Below are 19,963 nucleotides of genomic sequence, written 5' to 3'. Positions count from 1 at the left end.
AATCTTTTTCGTTTTTTTTTTAATTAAAAAATTGTTATAATTTTGTTTTTGAGAATCTTATCCAAGTGATTCATATTAAAAAAAAATTAAAAACATTTTTTAACCCTTTAAAAAGTAATTTAAAATTGAATTTTCTCAGTACAGGTCACTTTCAAGAAATTGGTATAATTAAATATAAAAATTATGACTAACATAATAATTAAAGGCATAGATTTGGAACAACCACTCACAATTTTATTTATAATTTTTTGAAAAATTATTCTAAACTGATCCATTTTTTAGTTCGAACATGTGACTGGAAATCTTTTGATTAAAAATATAATGTCAATTAATATCTTTCGCTTTATCTTTAAATTCTTTAAGACTATATAATAAAAATAAGTTCGGGTAGTGTAGGTGGCAAACTCATTTTTCCCTTCCCTTCTCCAAGTTTGGATCCATAATGTTCGGGGAGGAAATCTCTTACCTAACTTTGAAACTTTAAGAAATATTCATTTTCCATCGTATCTTAGTTATTCTTTGATTTGAAAAAAAAAAAAAGAAAGAAAATAACATCATTCCGATTTTAATTAACTATATTTTTAAATATTATTGTTTTCTTGTAAAATATTATAATAATATTTAAAAAACCCTACTTACTGGAACAGTAAACAAGGGCCAACCTTTTTTAAAATAATAGATGAATGAACCGATATCACATTTAAATAAGATGATCATGAATATAGGTGGCTCAATAATTATATGTTGAATAACCTATTAAAAAAAATTTCTAAAATAAGTGTGAGTAAAGATAAAACATGCTCGAAAGACTCATTGCAGGAGAATGTCGGGACTATCAAGTGCGGAATATGAATTGCATGGATAGTTACACAAAATGCATAAATATCACTGTACTTGGTGTCAATTATGTTTAATACAATCCAGAAATGCCAGAAGATAAATAAAAATACCAACCTGAGAACCAGAGAGAGAGAGAGAGAGAGAGAGAGAGAGAGAGAGAGAGAGAGAGAGAGAGAGAGAGGGCAACAATTGTGGTAAGTTCACTGTTCATGATTACTGAATAAACAATATAGTTAAAGAAGTCTTGCATGAAAGCAAATTTTGGGGGCAAACAATGGCTCCGAGGAAATAGAAGAGCTTACTTTGATCGATGGCTAAATAGTCACCACATCTTTCCCACAGAACACCGCCGTCGATTCCTTTTTCTTGTTTCCTCCAGTGTCTGAAGCTAATCTGATTGAGTTTGGGTTAAGGGTTAGCTCTACAGGGGGCAAGGGCCGGTAAGTTTAGCAAGCTAACGTCCCCGCCGTCGATTCCTTTTTCTAAACTAAGAACATCAGCATGGTTAATAATCATGCCAACATATGGGTTCCCATGATTTACATTACTTACTTAATACACACCAATGCCATCTTATCTGCCAATTCTTTGTCTCTTACCGTTGGATATTCCACTGTCACTAACGCTGCCTTGAGTAACATTTTCTTCAACTTCAGAAAATTCTCTTGACCAGGACTTCAAAGGAATCAGATAACTATCGTCCTTCGCACTCTTCCGCTGTTCTTGATGCCGTTTAACATTTTCGGAGAACCGATTGATCGTTTTGTTAAGTTTTGAAATACCCCTTTCGACTGGTTCTACGACGTGTGTGACTGTATACTTCATGTCATCGACAATCTGATGCGGAACAAAGTCACGGAGGACTTATCAATGCTCGCAAATAAAATGAGAAGCCATTGCAGGATTAGAAAGAATAAGGTTAGGTCTTACAATTTCGCCGCTTCCAATTACAACATCTCGAACACTCTGGGGAAAACTCAAACGCTTCTCTCTCTCGTCATGGCGACCCAAGCGTATTTTAGTTATTTGTTCGGAGTCTCTAACCTCCTCTGGATCAGGTGGCGTTCCTAAGGATGCGTAGTCGGTTAGCACCGCAACATTGCGAACACATCTTTCTCCACGTTTATAAGGTACTGCTGGAAAGGTGTAAACATGTGCGACGGCAGCAATACCCATCTGAATGAAATGAAACAAGAAAATAAAATAAGTTATTGAACACTCTTTGACAATCAAACTCGCTTAATTTCAGATCGCATGGAGTATCAGCCGCATGATCCATACGGGATAACCGAGAAAATTATCAAACAACCCTCAAATGGGCCTTACAAAGTTTCCTCCTTCCCCTTGAATGTACAGATGGTTCACTTTTTAAAATGATACCCGAGCGTCCTAATCAAACATCAGCTAGTACCCATACTCTTGATAAGTTTCAACTCCAATGACATCTTAATCTTCCAAGTACGGATTGAAGATAAGTTAAATTTATCAATCCTCCCAAGAAAAGAACGAAATAATGTGAAGGGCAAGCCTAAAAGCACTACTGTAAGATATATGGAGCAAATGGGCAAGAAATATAGTCTCAGCTCACCTCAATGCATATGAGGTAATCTTGTATGCGCGTCTTTAGCTCGCGAGCCAAGGACCCTTTAAAAGCTCCTACTGAGAAAAGAAAGGCAACGGCAACACCTTGCCACCAAGTGAGGAAAACGATCGACTTGAACACAAGAAACTTGGCCAATGGTTTAATTGATTCCAATTTGTCCTTTGTGACAGAATAGAATTGGAGAAGACAATACAGGGCCCACGATTGACTAAAATTAAGTACAACCGCCAAATAGGGATAGCTGTAGAACGTAAGAGAGACTGGTCAAAATCAATGCACAAAGCCTTGGAAAAGTATGTTAGAACTAGAAGTTCACAAACATCTAAATCCAGAAGAGAGGTTCGACTACATTTGTCTGCATTATAGTCAATCGAGATCATAAGGTATCTGTGATGTTAAAAGGTTTAAAATATCCACAAAAGTAAATCAGGGCACATACCCATATCTCCAGTTAAACTTTCCTTCTCCATAGACCCCGAAACTTTCAAGAATCATAGCTAGGAGAGCACATATCATCTTCAATATCATCTGAGATGTCAATCAAGGACCAAAACCATGATATGAATTTGACAAAACATACTTATTTCAAAAGAAAGAGAGAGAAAAAGAATGATCACATACATATTGAACGATACCAATTTTAACCGCATGATAGAAGTCAGAACCAAGATACCAATCCCTTACGAAGCAATTTAAGGGAAAAGGATGTTCTACAACCCCATATGCATATTTTTCCGCCAAAAGAGGTGTGTCAGAATCAAAAACAGTCTGACTTTCCATGAATTCGAGTGTACGTTTCTCACCACCTTTCAACCACATAAAAATTGTAAAATTTTCAGCATTATTTGAGGGCATTAAACTAATCTTGTAAAATGAGTTAATCACCCATCAAAACATTTTATATCTCACAGTACATACTACAACTAACACGTGCAAATGAAGAAGGAAATAAAGAGCCTTACAATTAGCACAAAGAAAAGAAAATGGGTAGCACCAAAAATGTTTGGACAACCTGCAACGGGAGAAAAAAACACCAACGAACATAATTGCAGTATGATAAACGTACCCAAGCAAGCAATAAGGTATCTTTCAAAGCAATATAATGCAAAAGCCTCATAGCAGTCCCGTATCACTTCCCAATTGAATGCACCATTTGAATTTAACAAAGACAGGAACTGCAGCAAAATAATAATAATAATAAATGAATAAATAATGGAAAAAAAAAGTAGAAAAACGTCAAATACAAATTAAATAGATTCAGAAAGTTCTCCTGCCAACAACAACCAGATCCTCCTCTTTAAAAAAAAAAAATATAATAAATGGAGCAATTATAATAAATTAAAAATCAAACAAATAAATGAAGGATGTAAAGAAAAAGGGAAGTAGTGTTCCTCTCACCGATTCTAGAGAGTAAACAGGAACCATCAGTATAAGACCAATCAGAAACTTCTGTTCCTGAAAGAAAGAAGGGTAATCTGTCAATTAACGGAATAGTGCCAAAAAAAAAAATATATATATATATATATACTATTGATAGTATCATCACTGAAAGTAAGCAAAACATGAGAAAACGCACAAGTTTATGTATAGCCCCTACACTATGAAATTCAAAGAAGTAAAACTCAAATTAGCTTCATTCTTCACACAACATGTGTTGTTGGACATCTATGTAACCAATGTTATAATTTTGGTCAGATATATGATTAGACATCAAAATGAAATCCACCAACGCTAACACAGTGCTTCAACAGTGAGTATGATTGGACATGGGGATGTATTCCCACCCAAGCAGCAAAGTAGAAGCGTTCAAGAATTTCACAGAAGATAATATAACTAGTCCTTTGGAAATCCAATCAAATGAAGGAACACAACAGACCTCTGGCTGATTATAAGAAGCTAAATGCTCAATGATGAGAAGTGTGGAAAGAACAAGTGCAACAATGACGAATACACCAGCACTGAAAATTGTCCAGCTGAAGTTAGGAGCTGCTTCGGTGCTTAGATTCAGTAACCACATCTTCCCTGATCTACTGGAGGATTCAACCATATTGAAGAGAATAAACAGAGTGTAGAAGAACATCCTCCATCCCATCAAGCAAAACTGTTTAAAGAAACTGGTTAACTAGGAATGTGCTCGATCAAGGCTAACTCATCAACCAATCTTTCAATGTCTTATTCTACTATTATTTTTTCTTCCAGATCACTCCTAGTTTGAGATCTCAGAGAAAATCGCATCAAGCCCTTGCAAAAGTAAAAAAAAAAAAAAAGAAAAAAGAATACAGATTCGCCAGGAATAAGTTATCTTGAGGCTTCAGTGCACTCCAGAAAGGTCCAGCTTATGAAAGAAAATATTTTGAACTTCTAAGAATGTAGATATAAAATTATAAAGGTTGAAGAACCCCATCAAACAATATACATTAGGCCTACAAAGTCAAAACGTTCTGAATAAACATCAGGAATCAGCAACCATCCGGACTCTCATACCCAGAAAATGAATAAGACGACTAGAACAAAAAACCATGGGAGAAGACACAAATATAAGAACGTTAGACAAACCGGCTACACTATCATGCTTTGAAGTAATATCAACTCCCACTATGTGTATATTTAACCAGTAATAGTAAGGAAATACTTCTAATCACAATTTCCCTCCACGTCCAAGCCAGTGTAGTCCCCTACACTAGGAATGTAGTATTTCGGCAGCATTCAGATTCCCAAGGAAAATAAATCAATATCTTTAGTTATAATATGATCAAGGTAAGTCGTCGGTGGTGCGCAAAAGCAATCATCACTCACAAATTAGAATGTATATGATATTTCAAGCAATGATCATAAGTGAACTCAAAACTCTATGAGCGCAAGCGTGATTCAACATTGCAAGTGACCATCAAGACTACAAAATTAAGATCTACAGAACAAGCTTACACGATAACTAGCAGTCTCATACAGCGTAGTCTTCAACCAGGACAAAGAAGATTGCAATTACTGATAAATACTGAAAAATCCACCTCAATAACAAAAAGATGCTTCGAGTATAGTATTAAATAATTGTAAATTAGAGGACTGCATTGCTAACTTCCCAGCCGAGCGCACAGGATAATCATATCAAGTTTCACAAGTCAACACAGGATTTAAACCCTAAAACACCAATCAACCAGCAAATAACGACCTTAAAAGCTAAAACTAACGTCAAACGAAATACAACCACAACATTTCACAGGAAACGAGAGAGGATAGAGAATATCCATTCAAACCTGCGGAGGAGATCTCCCGGGGAAAGTTCAGCGTTAAGCGATTAATACCTCGGCAGAAAATGAATTCGCCGGAGGTAATATAAAGCGTCGGTATGGTAAACACAACAGAAATGAGGAAATCGGAAGATGGTTCTGCAATCGGAAACGTGTTTGACGACGAAGAACGAAATCGAAACGACTAAAATGACGAAGTCGGTGAAGAAGTTAGAATTTCAGCCGTCGATTGAAGGCAACCCCCGGGACCCACAGGTGAGGGAGAAAGCGCCGATGGGCCGTCCCGGGTAGAAGTTTCCCGTCTTTAGCTGCCTCGAAGACGTGGACGACCAGTTTGCTTTATAGGCAACGGAGTTACGGGGGAAGCCGCAAACGTGTGACGTGGCTACATGGAATTATTTGTAAATCCACGTCATCAGTGAGCAAGACAAAATAGGTATCATAGTTGTCGCCTACCTACGTAGGCAGGGTCCAAATGGAAATAATTTAAGGGAATTATTTAAATATATTTCAAAATTTGACCTCTAAATTACTCATTTTGCGTCATTCTTAGCTTTTATAATTAAAAAAAAAATATCTTCCGTCATTATCATTTGATTATTTTATTTATATACAATTAACTATCGTATCTTATCATGCAATTTTCATAAAGTATAATTAATATATGATACAAATATAAAATATTTAACGATTAAAATATGCTTTTTTTTATTATAAAATTATTATAAGGATAAGAAATTGACCATCGATCATTGAAATGATAATTAGTACATTTATTTACAATTATAATAAACATTTATTCTCGAGACCCTTTTATTTAAAATATGATAAAAGCATTTTCATAATTAATTTGCATAACCTATATCTCTAGATGCTAACATCTCAATTATATTATATTGCTTCGAAATATACAAAAAAGAATGAGGGATTTTTGTATACGCCACAAATGGGACATTTAGATTTGTTCTACTATGAGCAGAAGATTAAGATTGACCTGATTGTTGGAAATTGTTACTTTGGAGGATGTTGAGATTCAAATCACCGTGGCATTTGAACGAGATTTACGCTGAGCTTCTTCCAAGTCCTTCAAAAACCTGCGCAAAATGGTGACATCACGAAAAATAACGACTAGTTCGAGGTGTTCGTGAAGGCATTATGATTATATAGTTGGTAGGAGATTCATTGCTTACCTCCTGGAGTTTAGAACAACAGAACCGCCCAATATAAAACGTATTCCAGAAGTAGTCGAGTTTTGTAAAGCTACAGAACGTGACTCCTCATATGTCGTCCCACCGACGATAAAAATTATGACTTCTTGTGGCCTGCTTCGTAACAAAGTAGCTAGCCAACTTCAATTCATAAAATTTAACGAAAGTTGAAAAAGGAAAAATACTAAGATGATCATCAAATTCTCGTTTTTAGAAGTCATGCTAGGTCGATGGACTGTGAACTTTCAAGTTTGTGTCTATTTGGTCTTTGAATTTTAGAAAGTATCTGATAGGCACTCACGTAATGCATGAACTTATTAGACACAAGACGGAAAGTTTAGAGTTATATTCGACTTTTATATCTAATAGATCAATTAACTTTTATCACGCTCACACTAACGACAAACCTTCCTTGCTGAAAGTGATTTCCAACGAACGGATAGTCGACATCTCTCAATCGTCCCTTGATTATACTTTCCATAGTCTGGACGACAAGAGGTTGATGCTGAGTGTAAACGTTCTCAACCCCCTAAAACAGAAGTGAAGAGAACAGTATATAAGCACCCTAAACTACAAAACAAGTTTAAATTATGTATTTCTTTTATAAAAGCTTCCAGCATACCTTTAATCCACGAGCCATGTTACGGGCAATATTCAAAAGATCTCGATTTCCATAAAGATCGCCCGTTCGCTTATCAACACCAGCTTGTTTTAAAAGAAACTGTATAAGCTGTCATACCATGTTGTTGAGCATATCAAGATAATTGAAGACTAGCTAAGAATAGAAGTATGTGAACAATATTATCATAATAGTCGGCCAAAGAATAACTAGCTTCTTACAAACACAGAGATATCATGAATCCACATCGTGTAAATAATAACCGTAACATAATCGAGCATGTTTAAATCTTTTGTGATATTTCACATTGGTTGGGAAAGAGAACGAAATACCCTTTTATAAGGATGTGGAAACCTTTCCCTAGCAGACGCGTTTTAAAACCATGAGGGGAAGTCTGAAAGAGAAAATCCAAAGAGGACAATATCTACTAGTGGTGGGTCTGGGTCGTTATGGTTGGTATCAGAGCCAGGTTCTAGACTATGTGCCAGCGAGGAAAAGGAATGAGTGCTAGCGAGGACACTGGGCCCTAAAGGGGGTGGATTGTGATATCCCACATTGGTTGGGGAGGAGAACGAAACACCTTTTTATAAGGGTGTGGAAACCTTTCCCTAGCAGACACGTTTTAAAGCCTTGAGGGGAAGCCCGAAAATGAAAGTCCAAAGAGGACAATATCTGCTAGCGGAAGCGGAAGAAGTAGAAAAAAAAAAAGTAAAAAAGTGTTGAAACTAGTGCTTAAATGTATAAATGTATAGAGTACCCCTTTCTTATATTTGGCAGAACAAGAAGCCAATTTATTGAAAAGCTGCATCAGTTGGACAGGGCTCTCCTTCTCGTAGCGTAAGGCATATAACATAACTAAGCGCATGCGGTCTATATCAGAAGTACTCTCATTGTTCAAAAGACTTGTTACAGCCTGAAAAGCAAAGAGCAGGATATAAAAAACAAGGAACATCTAACATTTAATAAAATTTGTTTCAATCAAACGACTAATGTATCCAGATTATAGTTCTCAAGTATCGTGCTAAGAAAACGACTAAAATGGATGTCGAGCAAAACATGAATATGGGACTATATCATGATTTCAACGTTGTACAGATATGAGGGAGAAAAATGCATGGCATATTCACGATGGAGAAAATATTATAACCTCAAAAGCAGCCATTTGCCCACCATTGCAAGCCAATTCCTGTTCTGTCTGTGAAACGAACATAAGCTTTCGCTCCTCAACTATTTTACTCAACTCTGTCACCAATGTCACATGTTTCGAAACATTACCATGCATTTTTCTGTACTCTGGATAATTGTCAACGAACTTGGCCATGTCCTCTACACAAAACAAAGCAACAAAAAACAATTTCGTGACGCAATTTCCCCCCCGTAGTTGATACGTCACAAATACCTACAAAGAATTTCACCTATTGTCTGTATGTTCTGGTTACTTTTGGCAATTTGCTGAAAATCATCCACCAACTTCTTGATATTCATTCCAATTTCTCCAAAATTATTGTACATATTAGCTTTATAAAACGAATCTTGCTCTGATGATAGCACAACCTCCTGCGTTTATCTTGAATATGTTTAATTGTCCAATAGAAAATGCATATTAGTGCAGAGTAGAAGAGTGAGCTTTATACCTGATGATCCTTTGAAGATTTCCCAATGCTTTTCAAGTTCACTTTATTGTCTTGAATACCTAACAATTCATGAACCATTGCCTAGAAAACATAACTATGAACAACCAACACCATCATGTAGTAGCAACAAAGCAAAGAGTAATTTTTGTGATCCCAATACCTGATACGTCCATTGATTCAGCAGGGGAGTCAGCGGGTCATCCCTCCTATCAATTACCAGCAACAAAGGGGAGACTTCTGTTCTTCGAAAATCGAACAGACCACTTTCTTGTTGATACATAAGTTTCTGGTACATCAGAAACAATCAAATTTAAAGATTGTGACCCTTGAACTTGTGATAATAAAGCCTAAAATAAAAAAGAAAAGTACAAATCTGAAGTCACGACACCGCTTCTAGAGTTCGAATATAAATACGAACAGGTTAACTAACAAATTAAAGTAACAAAATGCAACTTATAATAGTAAGAAATTACGTACTGATGTTTCCTGTGCTATCCTCTTGGCAACATCAGAAGTCCTTTGGTACCGAATGACAGGTCTTTGTTTTAACGCCAAGAAAAGTGCTGCAAGGCCATCTACAACACGGTCACAGAAATGTTGCAAACTTGGAGGATCAACAACTGCCGGGATCATGTATATGTGGTTTGATGCCATATTTAAAGTGAAATGATAAGGATCAATGGCCATGAAATCGCCATAAAATTCCTGCATGGTTCGTTTGATAGTTATATGTGATTATCACAATTAAAGCTAACATGGGAATACAGTACAATATGAAACTCATGCAAACCAGCTATTTCAAATGATGAACAGGATGAATAGAGAATGGAGATCTATAATAAGGCTAGTGAGCAGGATCAATGACACATATAAGAAGGTTCATGCCATTGATAACCTAACCGTCTCTTTGACATGGTACGACCGAGAAGAACCATGATTCCATGATACTATTGTACTTAAGAACTTAATCTGGATTAATCTTCCCTGATCTCATCCACATATAATAGCACGAATTTTGTAACGACCGAGGCCCACCTAGCAGATATTGTTCTCTTTGGGCATTCCCTTTCGGGAACAGATATTGTTCTCTTTGGGCATTCCCTTTCGGGAACAGATATTGTTCTCTTTGGGCTTTCCCTTTCGGGAACAGATATTGTTCTCTTTGGGCCTTCCCTTTCGGGAGCAGATATTGTTCTCTTTGGGCCTTCCCTTTCGGGAGCAGATATTGTTCTCTTTGGGCCTTCCCTTTCGGGAGCAGATATTGTTCTCTTTGGGCTTTCCCTTTCGGGAGCAGATATTGTTCTCTTTGGGCTTTCCCTTTCGGGAGCAGATATTGTTCTCTTTGGGCTTTCCCTTTCGAGCTTCCCCTCACTATATAATGCATCTTCTAGGGGAAGGTGTTCTCCTCCCCAACCAACGTGGGACATCACAATCCACCCCCCTCAGGGCCAGCGTCCTCACTGGCACTCGTTTCTTTCTCCAAAGGATGTGGGACCTCCGCTAAATCCACCTCCCTTTGGGGCCAAGGTCCTTACTAGCACACCGCCTCGTGTCTACCCCTCTACCCCCTTCGGGGGACAGCCTCCATAGTCCAATGTGTCTGGCTCTGATACCATTTGTAACAACCCAGACCCACCGTTAGCAGATATTTTCCTTTTTGGGCTTTTCTTTTCGGACTTCCCCTCAAAGCTTTAAAACTCGTCTTCTAGGGGAAGGTTTCCACCCCTTTTGAAAGGTGTTTTGTTCTCCTCCCCAACCAACGTGGGACATCACAAATTTGTTAATAATTTCTGTAAGAAGAAAAATTACCACAACTTGCTGCACAACATCCTGCTCGTCTGAATCAGCTAGTATATGAATCTGAGTTTCCTTCAAAATGTTGGAGAAAACTGTAATTAAGATACACAGAAGAATGATTAACGTATCAATGGAAGATCGTTAGAGAGTCACAAATTTACTTACACAAGTTAGAAATCCATGAAAGAAATGAAGAACTCACAAAGGTGATACTCCCCAAATCTAGAATTGGCTAGCTGACGACGTAAAAGCTGTATATTCTCTGATGTAGGCCTGAGAAAGCAAACCGCTTTCAGATGATACATGGATTCTCTTGACATTGATATGGTATCTACCAATTCAACCAAAAACACTTCTTTCTGAAGAAGCTCCGACTGTGAGTACGCCACACTAACAACACTAACCTGAAACCAAAAGCAATAACAATCAAAATTTATCATTATTCTGCACTGTGAATGATAGAGATCGAAGAAATCATATACAAAAACTACACAGGGCGCGTTATCAGGCTATAGGATTCCATAATACACATCAGAAAGAAGATTGAAGAAATGTAATGAACACGATGGCGCATACCGTCTGAGAATCGAGGATGAAAACCTTCATGCCGGAGATGTCCTGCAACATCTTGTTGATATAATCCCGAACGACCGATATCAGCACCATTTTCAGCTCGTCGTTCTCAAAATTAACAGTCCTGAATCCGGCACCAAAACTAGTGAATGCGGTGGCAATGAAGTAGAATCGCAAATGCAGATGGAAGGCAAGAAGGAGGATCTCAGATCTGCGACGACCGACGAGGGATGAAATCGAAAATGGACAGTCAGTTGGGAAGTTGCCGATCAAGATGGTCGCCAAACACGCACCTTCTTGTTCAATCTTTCCCGCTTTTCCGAAAGTAGAATTAACCTTTTTCCTTTTTTTTCTTCTTTTTTTTTTTCCATTTAAAGTATGAGATTATTCTACCAATTACCAAATTTCACATTCCAAATATAATTTTATCAATAATTTTGAAAATAATGAAGTATTAATCTTCTGGTATGTAATGAATCGTGAGTTTTAATATTTAAGGATTTAAATTAAAAATAAAAATTATGGACGAGAAGTATAATCGAAACATATAGTTGAATTGACATGTAATTATCCCCATTTGTTGGATTGCGTCTCTGCGGAGCGGCCGCCATAGCAGCTGTGTGTTGTGAGCTTCATCATTCCCAGTTTTCCAGTTTCCTCCGTTAAGAGAAGTGATGGTCATGATTACTGTCCGTAATTTCAGACTCTCCGCAGTTCCAATTTCATCAATCCTTCCACAGAGTGGCTTCCGTTCGTCTTTAATCTCGTCCAGAAATCTTCCCTTCCCATTTGTTGGCCATCGGTTTCCTTCTACGTCGAACAATCCCTTATTACTTCATGCCAGAAAGAAAAACTCAGAATCAGAGCCAGTTATCAAACGAAACATCGTTGAGGAAGTGTCGGAGGATGAAGAAGACGATGAACTTTTCGACGAACTTGAAGACGGTAAGATCCATCAATAAAACCTTCGCTCAATTTATTCCTCTAGTTTCTATTGAATCCTAGTTTAGACTGGTCTTGGAATGAGTAAATTTCGGGGAACTTTCTTGATTGCGTAGATGAGATAATGGACGATGATGGCGAAGATTACTTTGAAGAAGAGTTTATGGAGGATAATGCTGAAGTCTATGTAAGATTCTTGTCTCTAAACATGGAGATATTGTGTTGGAAATCTTAACTGAAATTCTGGAGTTGATAATTTGATTTGAAGGTAGGGGATGGCGGGGAAGGAGGTGGAATTTCCCTTGCTGGGACATGGTGGGATAAAGAAGCACTGGCTATGGCTGAAGAGGTTATTCTTTCATTTCATGGCGACTTGAAGATTTATGCGTTCAAAACAGTCTCTAATTCCACTGTTCAAGTGCGTATTGAAAAGCTTTCTAACAAGTAAGTTTTTAGATTCTATGAACACATATTAGACCGTGGTTTTGGTTTTCTTGTATGATAATAATTTCTTGTTGCTGCATTCTTAAGATTGAAATGCCGTCTGCTAGCTCCTTCTTTCTCAAACGGATTGTTTGAGGGATGATGATATTAGAAAATAGTATGATTACTAATCGTAGAGAGTTCACGTTAGAGATTTAGGACGTGTCTGGAATGACTTTCTAAGAGCTTAAAAACACGTTTGTAAACACTTGAAAAATCATTTCAAACAAGCTCTTATACGAGTTCACCCGCTTCATATGGGTTAGAACCAATACGAGTTCAACCTGTACCTATCTTTTAAGCTGGAAATGGAGATGCCTTTTGCTTTCAAGTAAATCAAGAGAAAGCCATTAGTTACCCTTTGGCTTCAAGTTTTCCTTCTGATATTAGTGTTCTCATTGAACCCGTATTCACAACTCGACTCAGAGAAGAATCGGATTTCTTCGAACTCCTTATTGCTTGAATTAAATCACATTAATTCGAAGGATTTCCAGATATTAAGGACGTTTCGAGTTGAAGTCTACTTTAAGCATATGAAAATGTGTTACATTTTACATGTTGTTATCCCAAGTTTACTGCGTTCTTGGTAAGACTGAGTACCATTTCCTAGGTTCTAATTCCTAACAATGCACCTCAGATCGGGTTCCCCCAGGATGGAAGATATCGAGGCTTTCTCTTCAAGATATCGAGCACGATTGGATGAAGCAGAGCTTTCTAAAACCGTGCCAGAGAACATATCTTTAGAGGTATGCTGCCTGTTTCATTGCTCAAATTCCCTCGTTTCTTTTTTCTATATCATCAACCAATCTATCTTTAGCAATTAGAAGAAGATTTTCACTTCCATTATTCAATTTAGTTTCCCACTTGACAAGACCAAAAGAGAATTGCTCTACTCTGTTAGCTTTTGGGTCTAAATGGATTTTAATCCTTCCAACATTATAAGGTCTCATCTCCTGGTGTTGAACGTGTCGTTCGGATTCCCGACGAGCTGGATCGGTTCAAAGAAAGAGCAATGTATGTGAAATACACGAACGATGTAGTTACACCCAGTTCGTCCTCTGAGAGTGATGGCATTTTCAAGCTTGTGTCATTCGACATAGAAACAAGGTGCTGCATTTGGGGTTTAGCAGATGTGAGGATAAATAGAGAGAAGGCAGGAAAAGGAAGACCACTAAGCAAAAAACAAAGAGAGTGGCGTTTAGAGACTCCTTTCGATTCATTACGCTTGGTTAGACTGTATTCTGATTACTGATAATGCAATCAAATTTTGGTCGAAATTCAAGGTGTCGGTGTATAGTAAACTAGCAATTATTATCTTATGAACGTGTGATTCGTTTTTAATGCTATTCTCTATCTGAACACATTTTGAATACAAATTTTGCAAGATAAACGCTTAATAGTTTCTGGATTGAGTTGGTTTAGTCAACATGAACATTGATATGCATGAATTATACTTGTTTGTTGTCAAATTGTTCTGATTGTATTGGTTGAATTATGAAACTTTATCTGTACTGTAATGGCATTGACTGAGGCACTCCTGGTTTGGTACATGCTAGAAAACGACCAATCAGTCTCTTTACCGGCGTGATGAATGAAAAACGGCTCCTTTTGTCGACACCTTTAGCTTTCTAACAATATGCTGTTTCTATACTATCTTCGTGACTTCACTTATTCATTACATGCATTGTACTTAGTTACCAAAAATATGCATCATTTTACTCATTTATTTCTTGTTGTTTTTCACTTAACTTTTCTGTTTTTGGTGTGTAAGGAAGTCATACAATTGTAAGAGGATTGGAGGCCGTAGCTGAAGGAAAAAGCCTAAAAAGATAGCTTTTTACTTTCTGCTTTATTGACCCATTTCATCATCTTTACGAATTTGAAGGTATGGTGATTAAATAAATGGTGTATTAGGTGCAAATGAAAATTTTAAGTTAAAAGAAGGGCAGGGGTTGGTGCGTGGGGTGATCGAAAGCAGTGTCTGCATGCACCTATTGTTGTCATTATATCCTTATAAAAATCCCATGTGTATTACCTTTTTCATAGCCAGCTCCATTAGAAAATTATCTATAACTCTCTTTTGGAGTACAATATATACTCAACACAGGGTAGTAGGTTTTGAGCACTAATGAGGTTGCTGTTTGAAGGGATGGAGCGGGGGAGAAGAACTCTTGGGGCTGCTAGGGGGTGCTTTTTCATTGCCTTGTGGATGGCCACACAGGGGTTCCCGGTCGAGGATCTCGTCGGGAGGCTCCCCGGCCAGCCAACGGTCAATTTTAGACAATTTGCAGGTTATATCGATGTCGATGTCGACGCCGGAAGAAGTTTGTTTTACTACTTTGCTGAAGGGCAGCAAGATCCCCATCTCCTGCCCCTCACTCTCTGGCTCAATGGAGGTCTGGTTTGGTTTAGAACTGTTTTAGTTTATGATATGATTAGATCTTGAAAGGCCATTCTGTTATACTGATAGAATCAAACTTGGGGGAGGATATTAAATTGTTGAAAGGTCAATGCAGGTCCAGGTTGCTCGTCTGTTGGTGGGGGTGCCTTTACAGAGCTGGGGCCCTTTTATCCCAGAGGTGATGGCCGAGGCCTTCGAAGAAACTCCATGTCCTGGAATAAAGGTAGTGCTTTAGTTTTCTTCTTCTTCTTCTTCTTCTTTTAAATGTTGAAAGAATCTGAATGATATGGTGAATTGAGTTTGATAGCCTCGAATCTGCTGTTTGTGGAGTCGCCTGTGGGGGTAGGATGGTCATACTCAAACACAACGTCAGACTACACTTGTGGTGATGACTCCACAGGTTCTAATTCCTATACTTTAGAGGTTAATTTAATTGAAATTTTGTTTGATTAAAGATTAAATAATGGAGAGAGATTGGATCTGTGCAGCCAGAGACATGCTCACCTTTATGTTGAAATGGTATGACAAGTTTCCAGCTTTCAGAGATAGCTCATTTTTCCTCACAGGAGAAAGTTATGCAGGTCATTTTTTATACTTTTTTTTTTATTATTATTAAATTATAAATTTACTTCGTTTTTTGGAACGGTCCAAGCCCACTACTAGTAAATATTATCTTTTTGGGACCTTTCCTTTCGAGTTTTCCCTCAAGGTTTTTAAAACGCGTCTGCCAGGATAGGTTTTCACACCCTTATAAAAAATGTTTCGTTCCTCTTTTCAACCAATGTGGGATCTCGCAATCCACCTTCTTTTGGGCCCAGTGTCTTCGCTAGCACTCGTTTCCCTCTCCAACCGATGTGGGATCTCATAATCTCTACCCCTTTGGAGCCTAGCATCCTCGCTGCCACTCGTTACTCTCTCCAATCGATGTGGGATCTCACAAACATCGGTTAGAGAAAAGGGAATGAAACATTTCTTATAAGAATATAGAAACCTCTCTCTAGCATATGCATTTTAAAAGTTTGTGGGGGAAGTCCGGAAAGCCCAAAAATGACAATATCAACTACTTGTGGGTTTGGGCTATTCCATTTTCGTTCGTATTTATATGATATCTTTATTTTTTTCAAAAAAAAATTAAAATTAAATTTTTTTTTTTTTTTTTTTTTGGAGAAATTACTCTTTTTAAGCCTTGAGATTTGAGTTTTTGGTCCGTAGATTTCAAAATATTACATTTTTCCTTTGAAATCTAAGTTTATACTCACTTCTATTATTTGAACTTAACTTTTTAGTTAAGTAATTTAAAATTGAATTTTTTTATTTATTAATTTTAATAGTGAAAGAAAATTAATAAAAACTAATTAGTAATTTTTATAGACATTAACACCAAGGATCCAAATGAGTTTCTAGTAAAAAATAATAATAATAAAGATAAGAGTTTCGAGCGTTAATCTTCAAATTTAGAAACCAAATAAAAATAAAATTAAGAACTTCAAGAATATTTTGAAATATAACAATCAAATGAAAATTAAACTCAAAATTTAATGATAAAAATGTAACATTTTGACATAGGAATCAAAATGAAAATGAAAACTAGCGATTAAAACCACGATCATGAATTATTAAGCAATATAGTTAATATGTTCAATACCAGTTCAAAATTCTATCTTTAACTTTATAAGTATTGAAGACTAAATCGACAATCGGAGAATGAACGTTATACTAAATTCGTAACTTAATTTTAATTTATTCTGAATGTTAGAAAGAAATGGGAAAAAATGTGAAAGAGAAAAGATATTGATTTGATGCAGGCCATTACATTCCTCAGCTAGCTGAAGCAATGCTGGACTATAACATTCACTCAAAGGGCTTCAAGTTCAATATCAAGGGAGTTGCTGTAAGAACAATGAACTCTAAAACCATTACTTTTTGAATTCAACTTACTTTTGTAATCTAATGCTGCCTGCAGCTTGGGAACCCATTACTTAATCTGGACAGGGATGTCCCAGCAACCTACGAGTTCTTTTGGTCTCATGGCATGATTTCCGACGAGGTTTGGTTTGCAATCAATAGAGACTGTGATTTTGATGATTATCTGTTGACTACTCCACACAATGTAACCAAATCCTGCATCCAAGCCATCGCGGACGCCAACGGTATCGTTAGCGAGTACATAAACACCTACGATGTTCTTTTGGATGTCTGCTACCCCTCCATTGTCCAGCAAGAGCTGAGATTGAAGAAACTGGTTCGTTTATGCTGTTCCTGTTTTCTTTTAGTGCATCGATACGTGGGTCTAAGTGATTCGAACCTCTAATGTTTTAATCAGTTGAGACTCTAAGTTGGTGTCGAGATTGTTATGAGTGGTTCGGTTTGGTTCGTTTTGCAGGCGACTAAAATAAGCATGGGAGTTGACGTGTGCATGACCCAAGAAAGGCGTTTCTATTTCAATTTACCAGAAGTTCAAAAGGCTCTTCATGCAAATCGTACTAATTTGCCTCATCAATGGTTCATGTGCAGTGAGTAAGTAAGCCCACATTCTCTTTTTTGGCATCCATATTACATCATAATAGTTATGCCATGAACACAGCCTAAATCTTGATTGTTGGTGCTTTTGAGCAGCTTAGTAGATTATAATTACAATGATACGAACATCAACATGCTTCCCTCGCTGAAGAGAATAATCCAAAACCACATCCCAATTTGGATCTTCAGGTACGTTTCGAACTTTCTCTTTAAACTTTGAACGTTAAGAATGGTGAATGAATAAATGAATGAATACACGCACAGTGGGGATGAGGATTCAGTGGTGCCATTGATGGGGTCTAGGACGCTAGTCCGAGAGTTAGCTCATGACCTTAAATTCAAGATCACAGTACCCTACGGAGCTTGGTTTCACAAGGGCCAAGTCGGGGGCTGGGCCATCGAGTACGGTAATATGCTGACATACGCAACGGTGCGTGGGGCAGCTCACATGGTGCCCTACGCTCAGCCCTCAAGAGCTCTGCATTTGTTCTCTTCATTTGTAAGAGGGAGGAGGCTGCCCAATTCTACCCGCCCTTCCATCGATGATTGAAACAAAACAAATTAAACGTGAATGGGTTTGGTTTGGTTTGATTGAGTCGGGTTAATGATAATCGAAAGAGTGGAATGTAATGCAAGAATTTGTTTAGAAATAATGAAAAGCTCCCAACTCATTCATTTAGCTTTTGATACACACTCAGAAATATGCTTGGCGAGCAGAGAAACAGAGGGTGGGAAGCAAGAACAGAACAAGTTTATAATGCACACAATCATTCAGGCTTAGCATCAAAGTTAAGTCTTTTTTTGTTTGTATAAAAACGCATCCCATTTCTTACCAACTTCTTCATATCCTTTCTTTAACCAATACTTCTTCAGATATTAATCCCAATGGCCTCTCTCAATACTTCCGAGTACCCATACTTTCCTTTTCCGCCTTATCATCCTTTCTGGCCGCCTCTCCCACCGCCGCACAACCCTATTGCTCCGCCATATAAGCCAGTTAGGCCGCCCCCGCCTCGACAACCAACTGCTCCTCCGCCCCCACGTAAGCCAATTGTGCCCCCTCCGCCCCCACGTAAGCCAATTGTGCCCTCTCCGCCGCCCCCTCAAAAGCCGAATGCTCCTCCGCCACCACACAAGCCTATTGTGCCCCCGACTATGCCTCCGCCCCCGCGCAAGCCAATTGTGTCCCCTCCTCCTCCGCCCTCTCAGAAGCCGACTGCTCCTCCGCCACCACGCAAGCCTATTGCGCCCCCGACTGCTCCTCCGCCACCACGCAAGCCTATTGCGCCCCCAACTGCTCCTCCGCCACCACACAAGCCTATTGCGCCCCCGACTGCGCCTCCGCCCCCGCGCAAGCCAATCGTGCCCTCTCCGCCACCTCAGAAGCCGACTGCTCCTCCACCGCCACGCAAGCCAATAGTACCTCCACCTCCACATAAGCCAACTGCCCCTCCACCACCACGCAAACCAATTGCGCCTCCGCCTCCCAAAAAGCCAGTTGCTCCTCCACCACCACGTAAGCCAATTACACCACCACCACCACACAAGCCAATTGCTCCACCAACACCATACAAGCCCATATCTCCACCATCTCCAATGCTTCCGCCGCCACCTCCTCCTTCTAACCACCACCCGACAGTGATCATCATAGTGTGTGTGTCCATGGGTGGGCTCTTCCTGCTTGCATTCATGGCAGCTGCCTTCTTCTGCTTCGTGAAAAAGAGAAAGGAGAAAACCATTGAAGAAACAGAGATCATCCACATTGACGAACACAGGAAGATCAAAGAGGCCATAGTTGCAGGACCCCATGGATCATGCGAAACTACGGTGCTATCAGTTGAAGATGACATCCACATAACTGAAGAAATCGTAAGGAGCGAGAAGGTTGGTGAAAAAGGGTTACATGGTACGCATGAAGCAGGCGATCCAAGCTCCATAGAAGAGCCACAGCCTGCATCTTCCACTCATCAAAATCATTCCTGAGCACAAAAGTTCATCATTTTAAAAAATTGAATAAAATAAACAAAACCCAATTAAATAAATATTATGATTATCCCATCCATAATTTTAAAAAATTTAATTGATTTTTTCTTCA

General features: G+C 38.3%; 5 protein-coding genes across 8 annotated transcripts; 3 read left to right on the top strand and 2 right to left on the bottom strand.

Moving 5' to 3' along the window:
* Positions 1-833: 833 nt before the first annotated feature.
* LOC111808762 (protein LAZ1 homolog 1-like) lies at positions 834-5,828 on the bottom strand. Of its 2 annotated transcripts, none has more exons than XM_023694926.1 (9): positions 5,746-5,828; positions 4,320-4,544; positions 3,842-3,898; positions 3,510-3,618; positions 3,065-3,249; positions 2,883-2,971; positions 2,429-2,684; positions 1,771-2,016; positions 834-1,677 (listed from the first exon to the last, which is right to left on the bottom strand). In XM_023694926.1, the coding sequence occupies exons 2-9, from the start codon at positions 4,533-4,535 to the stop codon at positions 1,414-1,416; spliced, it is 1,422 nt and encodes a 473-aa protein (XP_023550694.1). In that variant the 5' UTR covers positions 4,536-4,544; positions 5,746-5,828; the 3' UTR covers positions 834-1,413. The 2 variants fall into 2 exon arrangements, with proteins under 2 accessions (XP_023550694.1, XP_023550693.1); XM_023694925.1 differs by having other exon boundaries at positions 5,698-5,823.
* Positions 5,829-5,989: 161 nt separating this feature from the next.
* Positions 5,990-11,911, bottom strand: LOC111808760 (vacuolar protein sorting-associated protein 45 homolog). 2 transcript variants are annotated; one of them, XM_023694921.1, is made up of 14 exons: positions 11,526-11,911; positions 11,152-11,353; positions 10,962-11,041; positions 9,630-9,857; positions 9,313-9,438; positions 9,153-9,233; positions 8,934-9,075; positions 8,666-8,844; positions 8,276-8,431; positions 7,522-7,629; positions 7,307-7,428; positions 6,882-7,013; positions 6,686-6,785; positions 5,990-6,076 (listed from the first exon to the last, which is right to left on the bottom strand). In XM_023694921.1, exons 1-13 carry the CDS (start codon positions 11,613-11,615, stop codon positions 6,725-6,727), a joined length of 1,707 nt encoding a protein of 568 aa, XP_023550689.1. In that variant the 5' UTR covers positions 11,616-11,911; the 3' UTR covers positions 5,990-6,076; positions 6,686-6,724. The 2 variants fall into 2 exon arrangements, with proteins under 2 accessions (XP_023550689.1, XP_023550688.1); XM_023694920.1 differs by lacking the exon at positions 5,990-6,076 and having other exon boundaries at positions 6,475-6,785; positions 6,882-7,016.
* A 163-nt stretch (positions 11,912-12,074) lies between these two features.
* On the top strand, positions 12,075-14,359 carry LOC111808765. The gene is made up of 5 exons (XM_023694929.1): positions 12,075-12,467; positions 12,581-12,651; positions 12,733-12,908; positions 13,585-13,693; positions 13,891-14,359. The coding sequence occupies exons 1-5, from the start codon at positions 12,197-12,199 to the stop codon at positions 14,197-14,199; spliced, it is 936 nt and encodes a 311-aa protein (XP_023550697.1). The 5' UTR covers positions 12,075-12,196; the 3' UTR covers positions 14,200-14,359.
* LOC111808761 (serine carboxypeptidase-like 42) lies at positions 12,790-18,547 on the top strand. 2 transcript variants are annotated; one of them, XM_023694923.1, is made up of 11 exons: positions 12,790-12,908; positions 14,719-14,832; positions 15,095-15,343; positions 15,464-15,571; positions 15,656-15,748; positions 15,837-15,929; positions 17,154-17,239; positions 17,312-17,590; positions 17,732-17,865; positions 17,965-18,057; positions 18,133-18,547. In XM_023694923.1, exons 3-11 carry the CDS (start codon positions 15,097-15,099, stop codon positions 18,416-18,418), a joined length of 1,419 nt encoding a protein of 472 aa, XP_023550691.1. In that variant the 5' UTR covers positions 12,790-12,908; positions 14,719-14,832; positions 15,095-15,096; the 3' UTR covers positions 18,419-18,547. The 2 variants fall into 2 exon arrangements, with proteins under 2 accessions (XP_023550691.1, XP_023550690.1); XM_023694922.1 differs by having other exon boundaries at positions 14,719-15,343.
* Positions 18,548-18,646: 99 nt separating this feature from the next.
* On the top strand, positions 18,647-19,926 carry LOC111808764 (leucine-rich repeat extensin-like protein 3). Its single transcript, XM_023694928.1, has one exon. The coding sequence runs from the start codon at positions 18,754-18,756 to the stop codon at positions 19,849-19,851; it is 1,098 nt and encodes a 365-aa protein (XP_023550696.1). The 5' UTR covers positions 18,647-18,753; the 3' UTR covers positions 19,852-19,926.
* The last annotated feature ends 37 nt before the right edge of the window (positions 19,927-19,963 follow it).

Source organism: Cucurbita pepo, chromosome LG13, assembly GCF_002806865.2.
Source record: "Cucurbita pepo subsp. pepo cultivar mu-cu-16 chromosome LG13, ASM280686v2, whole genome shotgun sequence".
Taxonomy (NCBI): Eukaryota; Viridiplantae; Streptophyta; class Magnoliopsida; order Cucurbitales; family Cucurbitaceae; genus Cucurbita; species Cucurbita pepo.
The sequence above is the reverse complement of the archived record's forward strand: the minus strand, read 5'-3'. Positions and strand labels throughout refer to the sequence as shown.